Below are 15,505 nucleotides of genomic sequence, written 5' to 3'. Positions count from 1 at the left end.
TAATCTGCTTTGATTGGTTTGCTATACTTTAATCGCTAAAAATCTCTTTTGTAATGAATGTGTTTTTATTGTGTCTAAACACCAGTGTGTGGAAATCCTAACTGAGGACACAAAGCTGTTGCATATCTTCCTCCACATTGAGGGAGGAGGCGAATTTCATGAGCTTACACTTTACAGTTCCCTGTGCAGCACAAGATTATAGAATTGTGTGTTTACCCTTCAAAGGGGAGTGTGCACTTGAGTAACTGGGCAGTTCCTTAGCTGAGCCTTCCCATGCAGAGCTGATCTCAGCATCTGTGTGAAGCTGCAGCTGAGTGTCCCTACCTTTGTGCACTGGAAGGGGCTTGAGAGCCTGTCACAGCAGTACAGTGTAAAGGGAGCCCAGGCTAGTGGGTCAGGTGGATTCAGTGGTACCCCAGTTCTAGATGGCACCTGGGGGGTGGGGAGAAGAGAACCCTTCACAGCATGTTTTTCAGACTTCAAATCATTATTGTAGCGCTTTTCCACATCCTCTTCAGATTTTTCCAACATCCTTTTAGAAGCCACAACACCTCTCACTGGTAACAAAACTACTGCAATCTTTCCTACACAATGCATACCAAACAGAAGTAAGGAATACTCAACATGTGACCACAGTGAGATCTATAGTCTTTGGTTTGCTTCAGGAAACTGCTCTTGAGTGTGGAATGCTCTACTGTTGGGGATTCTAAAGAAGCTATCTATCAGAAATGCTACAAAATTGGGGCTCAGTCCCTGTGAGGTCCTGAACATTCTTTGCTCCCACAGAAGTCATTGGGAGCAGAGGATACTCATTCAGTACTTCGCATGAGTTGATCAGTATCTTGCAGAATTGGGGTCCAATATTTTGACATCCCTAGGGAAAGGAATCAGAGATGGCACTCCCTTTTTGTAATACAACACCCTTCAAAGGGGCAAGCAATATGCAGAAGTCCTGTCTGAACGGCTAGTTTGGTAAGGAATAAAGTTACTGTGCAGGAACCCCTGTACAAAAATGTGTTCTATCAAATCAGCCTTATATAGGAGGATGTTAGAATGTGAGCTTGCTTAACATGAGCAAAAGACATTCCTGACAATCAGTATCAGCTTAACTTCCAAGCCTCAGGTCACTAAGAAAAGCATATGTGAAGCACTAGATTTAAGAGCACACTCTGTACCACAGCAAGGCTGGTAGACCACTGTGCCAGCAGTTGCTTCTTGGAAAGAAGAAACTCCAAGTAAAGTAATGCACTGAAAAAAATGCTGCTCTTCTGGGATTGCGGTCAACCACATGAATGCCAGCTTGCCAAGTAAAGGGGTCCAACTTTGACAGTGGACACAGAAGGGACAAAACGAGACATGCCATGAAAAGCCACACTGAGCCATGCACCCAAAGCAGCAATGTGATTAGTAACATTCACTTTCGTTTGTCTGTAATTGATTTTGTTTAAACCTCAACCACCTTTTCTGAAAACCTGCTTGGGGAAAACTATGAAGAATGTAATTCTCCCTGAGCCCATGGCAACAAGCCCTATGGCACTAAGCAGCAAAAAAGTACAGATTACCCAGTACAGTCTGTATTGTTTAGGAAGATCACAGCAGGTTAAATACAGCTTGAAAAGGAATTCACACACACACACACACACACACACACACACACACACACACAGGAAATAGAAACCTCTTTAAAGTAACATACAACTTTGCCCAACATGAATTAATTCTCAATTGCATGCAATTAAATCAAATCAAACATTGTGTTGTGAATAAAACTTACCTTTCATCAGCCTGGTTGTACTACACTGGGTTAAGTGTTGACAGCTATTGTGATGGGAAATAATTTACCCAGATGGTAAGGTTGAAATGGTGGTAGTGTGGACTTGTTTTGATCACAGCAGGCAAGTAGAGGAGAGGCACTACCTGATGCCCTCCTGATTACCACTGAGTCTAACTGGACCCCTGGGAGGAAAGTGATAAACATTGGTTTTGTTCAAAGCAACTCTGCTTTCTGACCTTGTGTGTTACACCTTCCCTTGTGATTAGTGATGGGTGAATCAGAACTAAAAGCTAGAATGACCTTGGTTAATTTGAAAAAAGCAACAGAGGGTCCTGTGGCACCTTTGAGACTAACAGAAGTACTGGGAGCATAAGCTTTCGTGGGTAAGAACCTCACTTCTTCAGATGACTTGCCACAGGACCCTCTGTTGCTTTTTTCAAATTCAGACTAACACGGCTACCCCTCTGATACTTGGTTAATTTGAGTTTCAGATGAATTTTCCACTTTCTTAACCATTAATTTTCCATTTTTAGTCCCTCTGCATTTTGGGTTCCAAATGGGCCCAGGACCTTAAGTACTGAAATGATGTGAGACTGTTCCTGTGGTATTTCTGGGCTCTCTGGAAGCACTCAACTTTCAGATTGCTCTCAGACACGTGTCCAAAAATCTGGATAGCTTGTGACTGAACCTCAATGTCAAGGTGGGTTCATTCACCTCTGGTTGTAATGCCCTAGACTCTAGAGAGGAAACAAATGGTTTGTCTGAAAGATGAGCCCAGAACATCAGAGAAGGGTTTTCTGAAGTTCTTTGTGGCAACAGTAATGAACGCAAGTCATCTGAGCCCACTCTGTCCTTCTTGTAACAGTGCTTCAGGGAACAGAAGAAATCCCTCTTTTGGTCTCAATTGCCTCCTTCCCAGCAAACCACACTTATCTCACATGAGTAAGGAGGATTTCCCAGTGGCTAGGACACTAGCCCAGGACTTTGGAGAAGTAGGAGAATATAGCAATGGCTTAAGCAAGCAAGGGATAGAGCAGCTGTATCCTGTGGGTGATCTTCCTTCACATAGCTCTGGAAAGGCAGCTCAATCCTGGTCTACAGCAGCCTCTACTATTTCAATCCTGGGTCCTTCCTGCAGCTCTCCCAATATACCCCTGTATTCCATAACATCACTGCGACCGAAGGACCTCTTGATGCCAGAGGGCACAGGGGTACATTAGAGTTAGCGATTCCCTGGTTCTGGCATTTATCTACTAGTCTGCCAGAGAAAGGCTTTTATTAGAGACGTATGTGACAAAGTCACTCTGACCATCATAATCATTGTGAGATGTCTGTAGGAACATGTGAAGAGTTATGTATATATACACACACTAAAAATTGTTATCTAGATCTGTAAGTTAAAGCAAGTCACCAAAAGGTGAACCACATACCCCTGGCAGGCATGGGAGAAGAGAGACTTATCTCACTCTGGCTGGTCATATGCAAATTGAGTATTGTATTGTTCACAATGGACCCTCATTTACAGTCTGAGCAAAATGCTAATCAGAAGATTGCAGGGGCAGGATGCCAGCAGGGGTTATCCTGTTTGGAGTAAGGCCTGGTCTACACTATGACTTTAATTCGGATTTAGCAGCGTTAAATCGAATTAACCCTGCACCCGTCCACACAACGAAGCCATTTATTTCAAAATAAAAAGGGCTCTTAAAATCAATTTCTGTACTCCACCCTGACAAGCGGAGTAGCACCAAAATAGAGATCATCATTTCGCATTAGGGTTAGTGTGGCCGCAATTCGATGGTATTGGCCTCCGGGAGCTATCCCACAGTGCACCATTGTGACTGCTCTGGACAGCAATCTGAACTCTGATGCACTGGCTAGGTAGACAGGAAAAGCCCCGTGAACATTTGAATTTTATTTCCTGTTTGCCCAGTGTGGAGAGCACAGGTAACGACAGATGGCTCATCAGCACAGGTAACTATGCAGGCCAATAATCGAAAAAGAGCACCAGCATGGACCGTACGGGAGGTAATGGATCTGATCACTATATGGGGAGAGGATTCAGTGCTAGCAGAACTTCGTTCGAAAAGACAAAATGCCAAAACTTGAAAAAAATCTCCAAGGGCATGATGGAGAGAGGCCACAATAGGAACTCAGATCAGTGCCACGTGAAAGTCAAGGAGCTCAGACAAGCCTATCAAAAAACAAAAGGAGGCAAACGGTCGCTCCGGGTCAGAGCCGCGGACATACCGCTTCTACGCCGAGCTGCATGCAGTTCTGGGGGGGTGGGGCCCGCCACCACTACCCCACCTCTGACTGTGGATTCCGAGGCGGGGGTAATCTCATCACCTACACCTGAGGATTCTGCGGACGGGGAAGAGGAGGAGGACGATGAGCTTACGGAGAGCACACAGCACTCCGTTCTCCCCAACGGGCAGGATCTTTTTCTCAGCCTGACTGAAGTACCCTCCCAACCCAGTATCCAAGACCATGACTCCATGGAAGGGACCTCAGGTGAGTTTACCTTTTAAAATATAAAACTTGTTTTAAAAGCAAGCGTTTAATGATTACTTTGCCTTGGGGACTTGGGATGCATTCGCGGCCAGTACAGCTACTGGAAAAGTCTGTTAACGTGTCTGGGGGTGGAGCGGAAATCCTCCAGGGACATCTCCATGAAGCTCTCCTGGAGGTACTCCAAAAGCCTTGCCACAAGGTTTCTGGGCAGTGCAGCCTTATTCTGTCCTCCATGGTAGGACACTTGACCACGCCATGCTAGTAGCAAGTAATCTGGTATTATTGCATGACAAAGCCTGGCAGCGTATGGTCCTGGTGTTTGCTGGCATTCAAGCAACATCCGTTCTTTATCTCGCTGTGTAATCCTCAGGAGAGTGATATCGCTCATGGTAACCTGGTTGAAATACGGGAATTTAATTAAGGGGAGAGAGGTGGCCGTTCCTACTGGGCTGTTTGCCTGTGGCTGAAAAGAAACCCTTCCCTGCAGTTAGCGAAGCGTGAGGGGGTGGGAGGGGAGAGGACGGGAGGGGAGGGGAATTGGCCCTGAGCTTTTCGCGTTTGGCTAGCAGGGATCTTCCCTGATACTAGCCATGTGGTGGGGGGAGGGATAAAGCGATCATCCAGAGAATTGGATGGGGTGGGGGGCTTAGTTTGTTTTCTGCTGCTGAAGGTTAACAGGAAAACTGCAGCACTCATCGGGCTTTGCTTGGTATGTGGGAAAGGAGGGCACAGAAGCCGAAAGTCAATGGCTTACCGTGGCCGCATGCAAGCCGAATTCTGTTGCCCAGACCTGCGTCTGTGATCTCTAGCAGCAAAGCCACAGTCACTCAATATTAAGAGGCAAAATGCGACCTTGCACAGAAATCACATGTGCTATGTAATGTGAATAGTGTTGGTCACCGTGAAAGAGTATAAGCATTGTTCTGTAAAATGCATCTTTTTAAAAAATTCTCTCTTTTTTTCCCCTCCCTCCAGCAGCTGCAAATTTTTCAAGCCTCCCTCCTCCGTCCCGAAGACTATCTCAGATAAGGAGTCGGAAAAAGAAGACGCGAGACGAGATGTTTGCGGAAATCATGGAATCCGCCTACAGTGAAAGCGCTCATCTGAATGAGTGGAAGGACACAGTTTCAAAGTATAGGAAAGATGCCAGTGAACTTGAGGACAGGAGGGACGCTCGAGATGAGAGGTGGCGCCAGGAAGATCAGAGGAGGCAGGATGCAATGCTGGGGCTGCTGCGTGAGCAAACAGACATGCTCCGGCGTCTGGTGGAGCTTCAGGAACGGCAGCAGGGTAACAGAGTGCTGCTACAGCCCCGGTATAACCCCCCTCACCATGTTCCATAGCCTCCTCACCCAGACGTGTAAGAACGCGGGGAGGGAGGCTCCCCTCCACCCGAGTGGACAGCCCAAGCAAAAGGCTGTCATTTTTTTAACCTTTTTTTAGTGGCCTTTTCCTTCCCTCCAATCCTCCTCCCAAACTCCCTCTTTTTATAATCAATTAATAAAGACTAAATGATTTTTTTAAACGATAGTGACTTTATTTCCTTTGAAAGCAAGCTGGGGGAAGGGGGAGGGTGGGTTCCTTACAGAGATTGAGTCAATAAAGGGGGCGGGTTTTCATGAAGGAGAAAAAACAGAAGTTTCACACTGTAGCCTGGCCAGTCATGAAACTGGTTTTCAAAGCTTCTTTGATGCGCAGCGCTTCCTGGTGTGCTCTTCTAATCGCCCTGGTGTCTGGCTGTGCGTAATCAGCAGCCAGGCGATTTGCCTCAGCCTCCCACCCCGCCATAAAGGTCTCCCCCTTACTTTCACAGAGATTGTGGAGCACACAGCAAGCAGCAATAACAATGGGGATATTGGTTTGGCTGAGGTCTGAGCGAGTCAGTCATGATCGCCAGTGACCTTTTAAACGGCCAAATGCACATTCTACCACCATTCTGCACTTGCTCAGCCTGTAGTTGAACAGCTCCTGACTCCTGTCCAGGCTGCCTGTGTATGGCTTCATGAGCCATGGCATTAAGGGGTAGGCTGGGTCCCCAAGGATAACTATAGGCATTTCAACATCCCCAACAGTTATTTTCTGGTCTGGGAAGTAAGTCCCTTGCTGCAGCTGTTTAAACAGATTAGTGTTCCTGAAGACGCGAGCGTCATGAACCCTTCCCGGCCAGCCCACATTGATGTTGGTCAAACGTCCCTTGTGATCCACAAGTGCTTGCAGCACCACTGAAAAGTACCCTTTGCGGTTTATGTACTGGGTACCCTGGTGCTCCAGTGCCAAGATAGGGATATGGGTTCCATCTATCGCCCCACCACAGTTAGGGAATCCCATTGCAGCAAAGCCATCCACTATGGCCTGCACATTTCCCAAAGTCACTACCTTTCATAGCAGCACCTCAGTGATTGCTTTGGCTACTTGCATCACAGCAGCCCCCACAGTAGATTTGCCCACTCCGAATTGATTCCCGACTGACCGGTAGCTGTCTGGCGTTGCAAGCTTCCACAGGGCTATCGCCACTCACTTCTCAACCGTGAGGGCTGCTCTCATCCTGGTTTTCTGGTGCTTCAGGGCAGGGGAAAGCAAGTCCCAAAGTTCCAAGAAAGTGCCCTTACGCATGCGAAAGTTTTGCAGCCACTGGGAATCATCCCACACCTGCAACACTATGCGGTCCCACCAGTCTGTGCTTGTTTCCGGGCCCAGAATCGGCGTTCCACGGCATGAACCTGTCCCAGTAACACCATGATTTGCACATTGCTGGGGCCCGTACTTAGTGAGAGGTCTATGTCCATGTCAATTTCTTCATCACTCTCGTCGCGGCGCTGCAATTGCCTCCTCATCTGGTTTTGCTTTGGCATGTTCTGGCTCTGCATATACTCCAGGACAATGCGCGTGGTGTTCATAGTGCTCATAATTGCCGCGGTGATCTGAGCGGGCTCCATGATCCCAGTGCTATGGCGTCTGGGCTGAAAAAAGGCACGAAACTATTGTCTGACGGAAGGAGGGGCGAGTGACGACAGTTTACAGGGAATTAAAATCAACAAATGTGGCTGTGCATCAGGGAGAAACACAAACAACTGTCACACAGAATGCCCCCCCCCCCAAAGATTGAACTCAAAACTCTGGTTTAGCAGGCTGTTGATTTCACGGAGGGAGGGGGAAGCAAATGAATACAGAACAAATCTGGTCCATCTCTCTTTTAGATCTTATGCTGCACCGTCTGCTGCCAGCCTGACTGATAGCCATCGGCATCTTCTGGGTGCTTGGCAGATGCTGCATTAAGATTGCTAGCCATCATCGTCAAGACTGTTCAATAGGACTGCCGGCAGGCCTGAGTCTCCAGGAGACAAAACATGTCTGCCCAGATGCCTCTGACCGAACTCACTGAGGAATACGACAATGATGGCTACCAGTCATACTGCACCATCTACTGCCAAAAGGCAATTAGCTGCTGCTGTGTAGCAATGCAGTACCATGTCTGCTGGCACCCAGAGGAAATATGGTGACTGAGCTGAGCTGAGCAGGCTCCATGCTTGCCGTGGTACGTCGTCTGCACAGGTTAACCAGGTAAAAAGGCGCGAATCGATTGTCTGCCATTGCTCTGACGGAGGGGGAGGGGCCTGACGACGTGTACCCAGAACCCCCCGCAACACTGTTTTTGCATCATCAGGCATTGGGATCTCAACCCAGAATTCCAATGGGTGGCGGAGACTGTGGGAACTGTGGGATAGCTACCCACAGTGCAATGCTCCGGAAGTTGATGCTAGCCTTGATACTGTGGACGCGGTCCAGCGACTTAATGCACTTAGAGCATTTTATGTGGGGACACACACAATCGACTGTATAGAAACAATTTCTATAAAACCGGCTTCTATAAATTTGACCTAATTTCATAGTGTAGACATACCCATAGGGATTTGAGGAGTAATTAATTCACTATGTAGCAGGGAGATTCTATCCCAATTTTACCCAGGGGGAAACTAATGCAGAGGGGTTGTGCAACTTGGGCAAAGTCAGACAGGATTGGAGCCTCCAATGGCTGGCTTAGAGCCCTATGCCAAGTCCAATAAACTATTCACCTCTCCCATTTACCCAGCTTCAGGAGAAAACTGCACATGACTCCCTTTTACCTCCCTAGCCACTAGTGTGTGACACAGCTCCCATGAGTGGCCACTGCAACAGGCATGCCAGTGCCTGGAGTGGAAGAGAGCTAAGCATCAAGACTAAATTTTTTTTTACCCTTGGAGTCTCCCCAAACCATTCTTCCCCTGAAAATCCACACTATGGAAGCCTTCCCTCTGGTTAAGGACAACTGTTTGGAATGGCAATGGAAGCTGGTAGCAACACTCCCTGCTCAACCATTTGGAAAGGTTGATCTTTGAAACTGTGAATAAGTTGTTACCAAACTCATTTCACCATAAGCCTGAAGGTTGTCAAGCTTTAAGTAGTAAGAAGCAGGTGCTTTCCCAAGCTGGCACTTTCCCAAGCCGGCTTCTTAAATTAAGGCATTTTCCTTTTGCCTATTAGACAATCTGCAATTCTAGCATACTCAGGTCTAGCAAGAGGAGAATATCCCATATTTGGATACTCGAGGCACCATTACTGGATAGGCCTGTTCCCTCATCACCAGCAGAAGACAACATTGGAAATCCCACCACCATTCACTCCCACATGATCTAGGATTTTAAAGCAATAAAGCAGGGGTTAGTCCTCCTTACAAGTAAGTGAATATAATGCCAATGAAAGATGCTGAGTTGACAGCTCTGGAGACTAGCCCTCTTTTGCCAGAACAGGCACAGTATGACCAGCAGCAGAGAAGCTTGTCCCACACTGTCTTGTCAGCGAGCCTCAACCCTAACCTGGAGGAATGACCATGGAGCTCAGCCTCATAGCACGTTAAGTTCCAGCACAGACCAAGAACTTAACAAGGGAGCTAATTAACACAAGTCATGGTGAATAGGCTTGTCCTTTAGGTACATGAGTGACCAACACCATGTTTGCACAGGCCAAACAGCTATCAACTGGCAAGGACTTTTGAACTCCAAGTCAGTGGGGGTGATTGCCCACCATTGTATATTTTTGCCACCTTTGTCATCATTTCCCTTTGGTCAGATACTAGTAGATAATTCCTTCCAGCCAGAGGAAACAGGAACAGACATAGGCTGATTGAAGTCTTACTTGTGTGAATGATCCATCCTCATTGCATTCTGGAATGAAGACCGCTTCCTGGGGCTTCTTTGCCTGTTCCAGGGCCTGAGCCCTCTCTAATCGACACTTACTTTGGCCAGCATCTGCAAAGGGAACCAAAAATCCACTCTGATTTTAAGTATCAACAGGCTCCCCAGAAGATAGCTAGAGGCTACATTCAGCTGTGCAAAGATGCAATGGGAAACCATGTTGTAAGACTTTTTTTCCTACTATCTTTATCTATACATTAGAAATACAATCATTAGGCAAAAAGCAACAGAGGGTCCTGTGGCACCTTTAAGACTAACAGAAGTATGGGGAGCATAAGCTTTCGTGGGTAAGAACCTCACTTCTTCAGATGCAAGAAGTGAGGTTCTTACCCACGAAAGCTTATGCTCCCCATACTTCTGTTAGACTTAAAGGTGCCACAGGACCCTCTGTTGCTTTTTACAGATTCAGACTAACATGGCTACCCCTCTGATACTTGAAATCATTAGGCAATTTAACATCTCCTGGAAGGAGGATCCAGGAGCTCAAAGTAACAGCCACTGCACACTTTTATAAGCAGTGGCAAATTTTATAGGCAACATTTGGCTACATTTACCCCGGGGGACATTGGCCTCTACTAACAAATGCCAGAGTCAAGGTCTGTGGTGGTTGAAGGTCCACCAGAGGCGGCAGAGGAGTGCAAGACACTCCTAACCCCTTCTCTCTGGATGGTCTTGAGCTAGCCAGCACAGGTCCAGTATCCGGCAATGCTGGCAGCAGAAGGGGTGTAACCAAAGCTGCAGCAGGGGATGTTCCAATTGAGCGCATCCCCCAGGCAGCTTCTGCCAGTAAGACCAATACAGCACTAGCGGCCAACTGAAGTTGCCCTCTTTCATAACAGCCTCTCAGGCAAGGATGTGCTATCACTAGCTTCCTTTCCTAAGGGGGGACTCCTGCATGGAGTACAATCTGGTTGGAGGGTGGGGTGCAATGTGTCCCTCCTGCATCAGGTGTAGGTCAGTCAACCTGTTGCTAAGGAAAGTGTCACAGGGTGAGCTGAGGAGTTAAGGCCTCAACTCTGGCCAGTACTTGAATCAGGTGATGGCAGCATTTGGAACCTCAACCCCTCATAGGCCCAGCTTATCCTGTGATAAAGGGCAAACAAATATTATACTTGATAAGCCTTATGCTGATCACCTGCAGGGTCACAAAGAAAACTTCCCTCTGCCCTGCAAAGGCACAGTATTATGTTAGTGTTTACATTTATTTAAAAAAAATGCTCTTACAGCGCTGCTGATAGGTTTTGGAAGAGGACTGAAAACTGCAGCTTCTTACTCAACATATCTGTTCTGTAGAGCCAGATTTGGCCACCCTTATGTATATGGAATAGCATTGCCCCCACCCTGGATCCCCATTTCCAGGATGCTTCTCAGGGAAAGGATGGCAAGATCTGATCCTCTGCTTGATATTTGTATTACAAAAGTGCTGCAAAGCCAGTGATCAGGATTGGGGCTCCATTCTACTAGACACCGTGTAAATGTACAGAAGAGAATCTCCACAGCAACGAGTTTACATGTCAAATCTAAGACCCCACTGAACAAATGGCTATAGCATACATACATGCATGCATACAGAAAGGAGTGCAATTGGATTGGTGGGGTAACAGTTATACAAATACTGTTTGCAAACAGACTAGCTATGTAGTGATATTCAGATACACAACCTCTTGTGAACATGGGATAGCCATGCCAGTATCCAGAAAAAAAAGAAAAAAAAAAAAAAGACTAACCATCCCTGGCCAGAATGACATTTGGGCAGGGTGGATAAAAATCAATTAGATTTTTTTTTTATTTAAATTGGATTTTTGATAAAATGCTTTTTGGAGGAAAAACCTATCTTAATTAAAACTATAGCTCAAAGATCTCTCATCATGGAATAGGGATTATAAATTCTAATTCTATAGTATGAGACAATATATTCATGTAATGTTTAAGAAAGTTTTGTAAATGAGTTCCAATAGTTCATGGATTAGGGACCCAATCTTATGGGGTTCCAAGGGCTTCTGTATAGATTTAGGTTTATCTTTCTATCTACCCAATGGGACTCAGTGCTCAGTCTAGAAGATACCATCAAAGATGCTTTGTTTTGCAGTTCTCAAACTGTGGATGTGTGTCTCCAGAGGTAACATGTTTGTTAACAGCAAAAATGGTTTTTAAATAAACAAATATATAGAGGTGAGAAATGACAACCAACCCTATTGTCCCTCTGCAAATTTGTGTACACAGAGTCAATCCCTTAGCTCTCTCTAAAAGTGAAAAGTTTCAAAAAGTTCAATGAATAGAAGATTGGTGAGGGCAGAATAGATCTGGACAAGGAGAAGAAGTCCGGAGATAAATGTGATAAGAGAGGGACAGGCAGTAGAAACAGAAGTGAAACTGTTTGAGCAGCATATTCTAGAAGTCTGAGGTCTTTCTGAGCGTAGCCTTCATTGATTTGAGATCTACCATATCATTCCCTCATTAGAAGGGAAAACCTATAATGGCTGCAGGCCATAAAAGAGACCCAGTTTGGGAATATTTTAATGAAGTTCCTCTACCTGCGGTTAAGACAGGCATGCATGCAAAATGCCAACAGTGCAACAAAGAAATGCAAGGCCTGGTTGCCCAATTGAAACATCATGAGAAGTGTTCCTTCTCAGGAGGAAGCTGCGTTGAAGATGATGAAAGGAACATCTCTTAACATGCAGGATCTTCAGGTTGGTAAACGTTTTTATTTCATACTTCTTTCTTAAGGACTGCCTATCTTCCTTCTGGACTTCTCTTGCATTCTCATGTTTGAGAAAAAAAATTCACACACACACACACACACACACACACACACACACACACACACACACTCACTAGTTGTTACTCTATGGTACTATCATTTTAGATGCAGTTGTGATAAATAAATAGCTGAAATAGGCTGATCTTCCTTTTACAATTTCACCTTTAAAGTAGTACTGAGTGTCAGTATTACTCATTGCATTCATTAAGTGAGCAGTATGGTAATACTAATTAAATAACTGCATTGACTTATTTTGTTAAGGAGAACCCATTCTCAACATAGAGGATTCCAAAGACTATCCAGCTTCAAGATCACCATGATTTTCTATAATTTCAGTTATCTGCCAATGATAGTGTTTCAGTCACATCATGTATGTCACAGCCACAGTATATCACCTGTAGCATAAAGAGAAAAAACCTCCATCATCCAGAAACAACCATAGATAAGTTTGTGATAAGAACCAGCAGATTACAAAAAGAGGTAATTGATGAAAAAATTGCCCGGTTTGTTTATGAAAAACTCTTTCTGTATGATTGAGAACCCACACTTCATTAACATGGTTCAGTCATTAAGACCAGGATACAGTCCATCCAACAGAGCAGATGTTGCGGGGAAATTGCTGGATAAAGTTTATGAAAGAGAAATTGAGCAGTGTGCAAAAGGTCTAGAGGGTGAAATTGTTAACCTGTGTCTTGATGGGTGGAGCAATGTCCACAATGATCCTGTTGTATGTGCTTGTGTGACAACAGAAGAAGGGAATGTCTTCCTTACAGAAACAATTGATACATCAGGAAATGCACACACAGCAGAATACTTACAAGAAGTAGCAGTAAAAGCTATAACAAACTGAAAAAAACCTCAAATGTCTGTCTGTGGCCAAGCTGCATAGTAATGCTGCAAATGTATCCAAAGATGAGAAGAAATTTAGAAGAGTGAAGAGTGCCTGTCTAAAAGTCTAAACCACCATGGAACACGGGGGGGAGGGGTCTGCAGACTAAGCTTAAGGGGTCTGTGAAAGGTTGTCGTTACCATAGAACAGCGGTATTCGACCTGTGGTCCACAGACCCTTGGAGGTCTGCAGACTAGGTCTAAGATTTCCAAAGGGGGGCCGCACCCCCATTTGAAATTTTTTAAGAGGTTCTCAAGTGGGAAAAAAAAAGTTGAAAACCACTGGTCTAGACTCTTATAGGTGTATCTATAAAGACTGCACAAGTTTCATCCGTGGCCTGCAGCATGATAAACTGTTCCATAGCTAACCACACAGCCTTCCATTAGAATATGCCAATTAAATTGAAATGTTTCACAGGAAACATTTTTGTCAAAATTTGTGGGAAGTCATCATGCTTCTTTTCTAGAAGATAGAAAATTAAAGTTGAAAATGAGATGTTTCAACTATATTTAGAAAAACAGAACAAAACCAACTTTATCAAAAACCATTTTCAGAATATTGTGTTTCATGAAAACTCCTGTGATTGACTTTTCATCCAGAGCTTTGGAGGGCTGGAGCGGAACAACAACAACAACAGTTTCAAGAACTTGGAATTCCCTGTGGGATGAAAATTCTAAAGAGTTCTATTACAAACTGTGTCAAACTGAAGCTGTTTGGGATAAAGTTTTCCATGTTGACTGTCTGCCGCTGGCTACCTTTTTTTTTTTTTTGGGGGGGGGGGGGGGAGGGGGAAGTTTCAGCAAAAACCTTTCAGCCATTTCTGAGAATGAGATGGGGGGGACGGCAATAACTTTCACCCATGTTATTACCTAATCATTTAATTGACAATCTCTAGCACCTTTATGCTTTGGACCAGGCTTGTGAAAAAGCTGTTGTGTGTAGGACCCTTGCCTCATTTGTTGCAGAATTGGCAGATGAATAGTGAATGAGGGAGGGGATTGCAGGAAGAGAAAGGATGCTTTCATGGTTAAGGTAACTGAACGTTGTCCTGAAGAACTGGATTCTATCCCTGCCTCTGCCACAGGAGTTCCTGTGTTATGCTGGCCAAGTCACAAATCAGGATTTTCACAGGTGGCCACTAATTGTGTTACTTGTGTTCTGGGTGCCCAACCTGAGACACCCAGTGTCTGATTCGCAGAAGTACTGAGCGCTCACAGCTGCAACTGAAGTCAAAGGGAGCTGCACTTAGTATTATATAAATAGCACTTCATATATTCAAAGTATTCTGAGAAATCAAGTTCTAGGTATCTCAAATTGGACACTCAAAATTAGTTTAAGCTTTTGACATTAGTGTCTCTGCATCACCTCCCCATCTGTAAAATCAAGATAATAGCAGCCCTTCATCTCACAGTGGTGTTGTGAATAATAATTAATGTTTGAAGAACTAAAATACAAGTACCACAGAAACAAAAGACCCATAAGGAAATTAATTCTGAAATCAAGTGCAGCATTTGGATAGTAAGTAATGCAGGGGCCCACTCTGAGGATATGGCCAGAGGGAAATTCAGAGTTTCCATCCCACAGGAAATTCCAATATTTGTTTTCTGAATGTTAAGGGAAAAAACAAAGCTTTAAAATATTTGCAGTTCATCTTTTGATGCGACAGGTTTAGTCTCCCAGCTCTGTGGATGGCAAGGAGGACCCAATAAGTTCTTATTCATAGTGGGGGGGGGGGGGGAAGAGAACCAAGAAATGTTTAGGAAACTCAAAATTAGTAGCAAGAGCCTTACCGTGGGGGAAAAAAACCTTACTTTTCAACATTCAATGCTACCCTCTCTCACATGCTTCCCCTAAACTAAATGTGAACACACACACACACACACACAGTTCAGAACGGGTCTCCATTTTAGAAGAAATAAATTCCAGAAAGTTTTAAATTATAGACTTTAAAGAGGGATTTTTAGGATAGGGAAAAAGCTTTCAAAACAAAAAAAAGTCTGGCTTAAACATAATCCATTTGCCCTTCACATGGATTTTTATAGGTTTTTCTTGTCACTTTAACTGGATTGCCAAAGATATTTATGCTCAAATAAGTGTTCTCCCTTACAGCCCATCTTCCTCTGATTAGGGCAGCACAGACACAGCTCTATTATTTCAACTTCACCGCAGGACTAATCATTTCTAGGACAAAAGATTGGATTTCCATGAGTGAGAAATTGTGACTATTCCTTCAGTTTGATCATGCAGTGCAAAGAAGCTGGGTTGTGAAGTAGAGAAAGTCTTCCCTCTCTCCCCCCCCCTCCCCCCACACACAGCTGCAACAGTGGCAGAGAGAA

At 44.8% G+C, this 15,505-nt stretch overlaps 1 protein-coding gene across 11 annotated transcripts in view; it reads right to left on the bottom strand.

Moving 5' to 3' along the window:
• SMOC1 (SPARC related modular calcium binding 1) overlaps positions 1 to 15,505 on the bottom strand; it is a 206,074-nt gene that overhangs the window by 93,088 nt on the left and 97,481 nt on the right. For all 11 annotated transcript variants that reach the window (XM_065592953.1, XM_065592950.1, XM_065592959.1 and 8 more), the window contains one exon: positions 9,458 to 9,570. In XM_065592953.1, coding sequence (XP_065449025.1) covers positions 9,458 to 9,570 — 113 coding nt within the window. The remainder of the gene's footprint in view (positions 1 to 9,457; positions 9,571 to 15,505) is intronic.

Source organism: Chrysemys picta, chromosome 4, assembly GCF_011386835.1.
Source record: "Chrysemys picta bellii isolate R12L10 chromosome 4, ASM1138683v2, whole genome shotgun sequence".
Lineage (NCBI taxonomy): Eukaryota > Metazoa > Chordata > Testudines > Emydidae > Chrysemys > Chrysemys picta.
The sequence above is the reverse complement of the archived record's forward strand: the minus strand, read 5'-3'. Positions and strand labels throughout refer to the sequence as shown.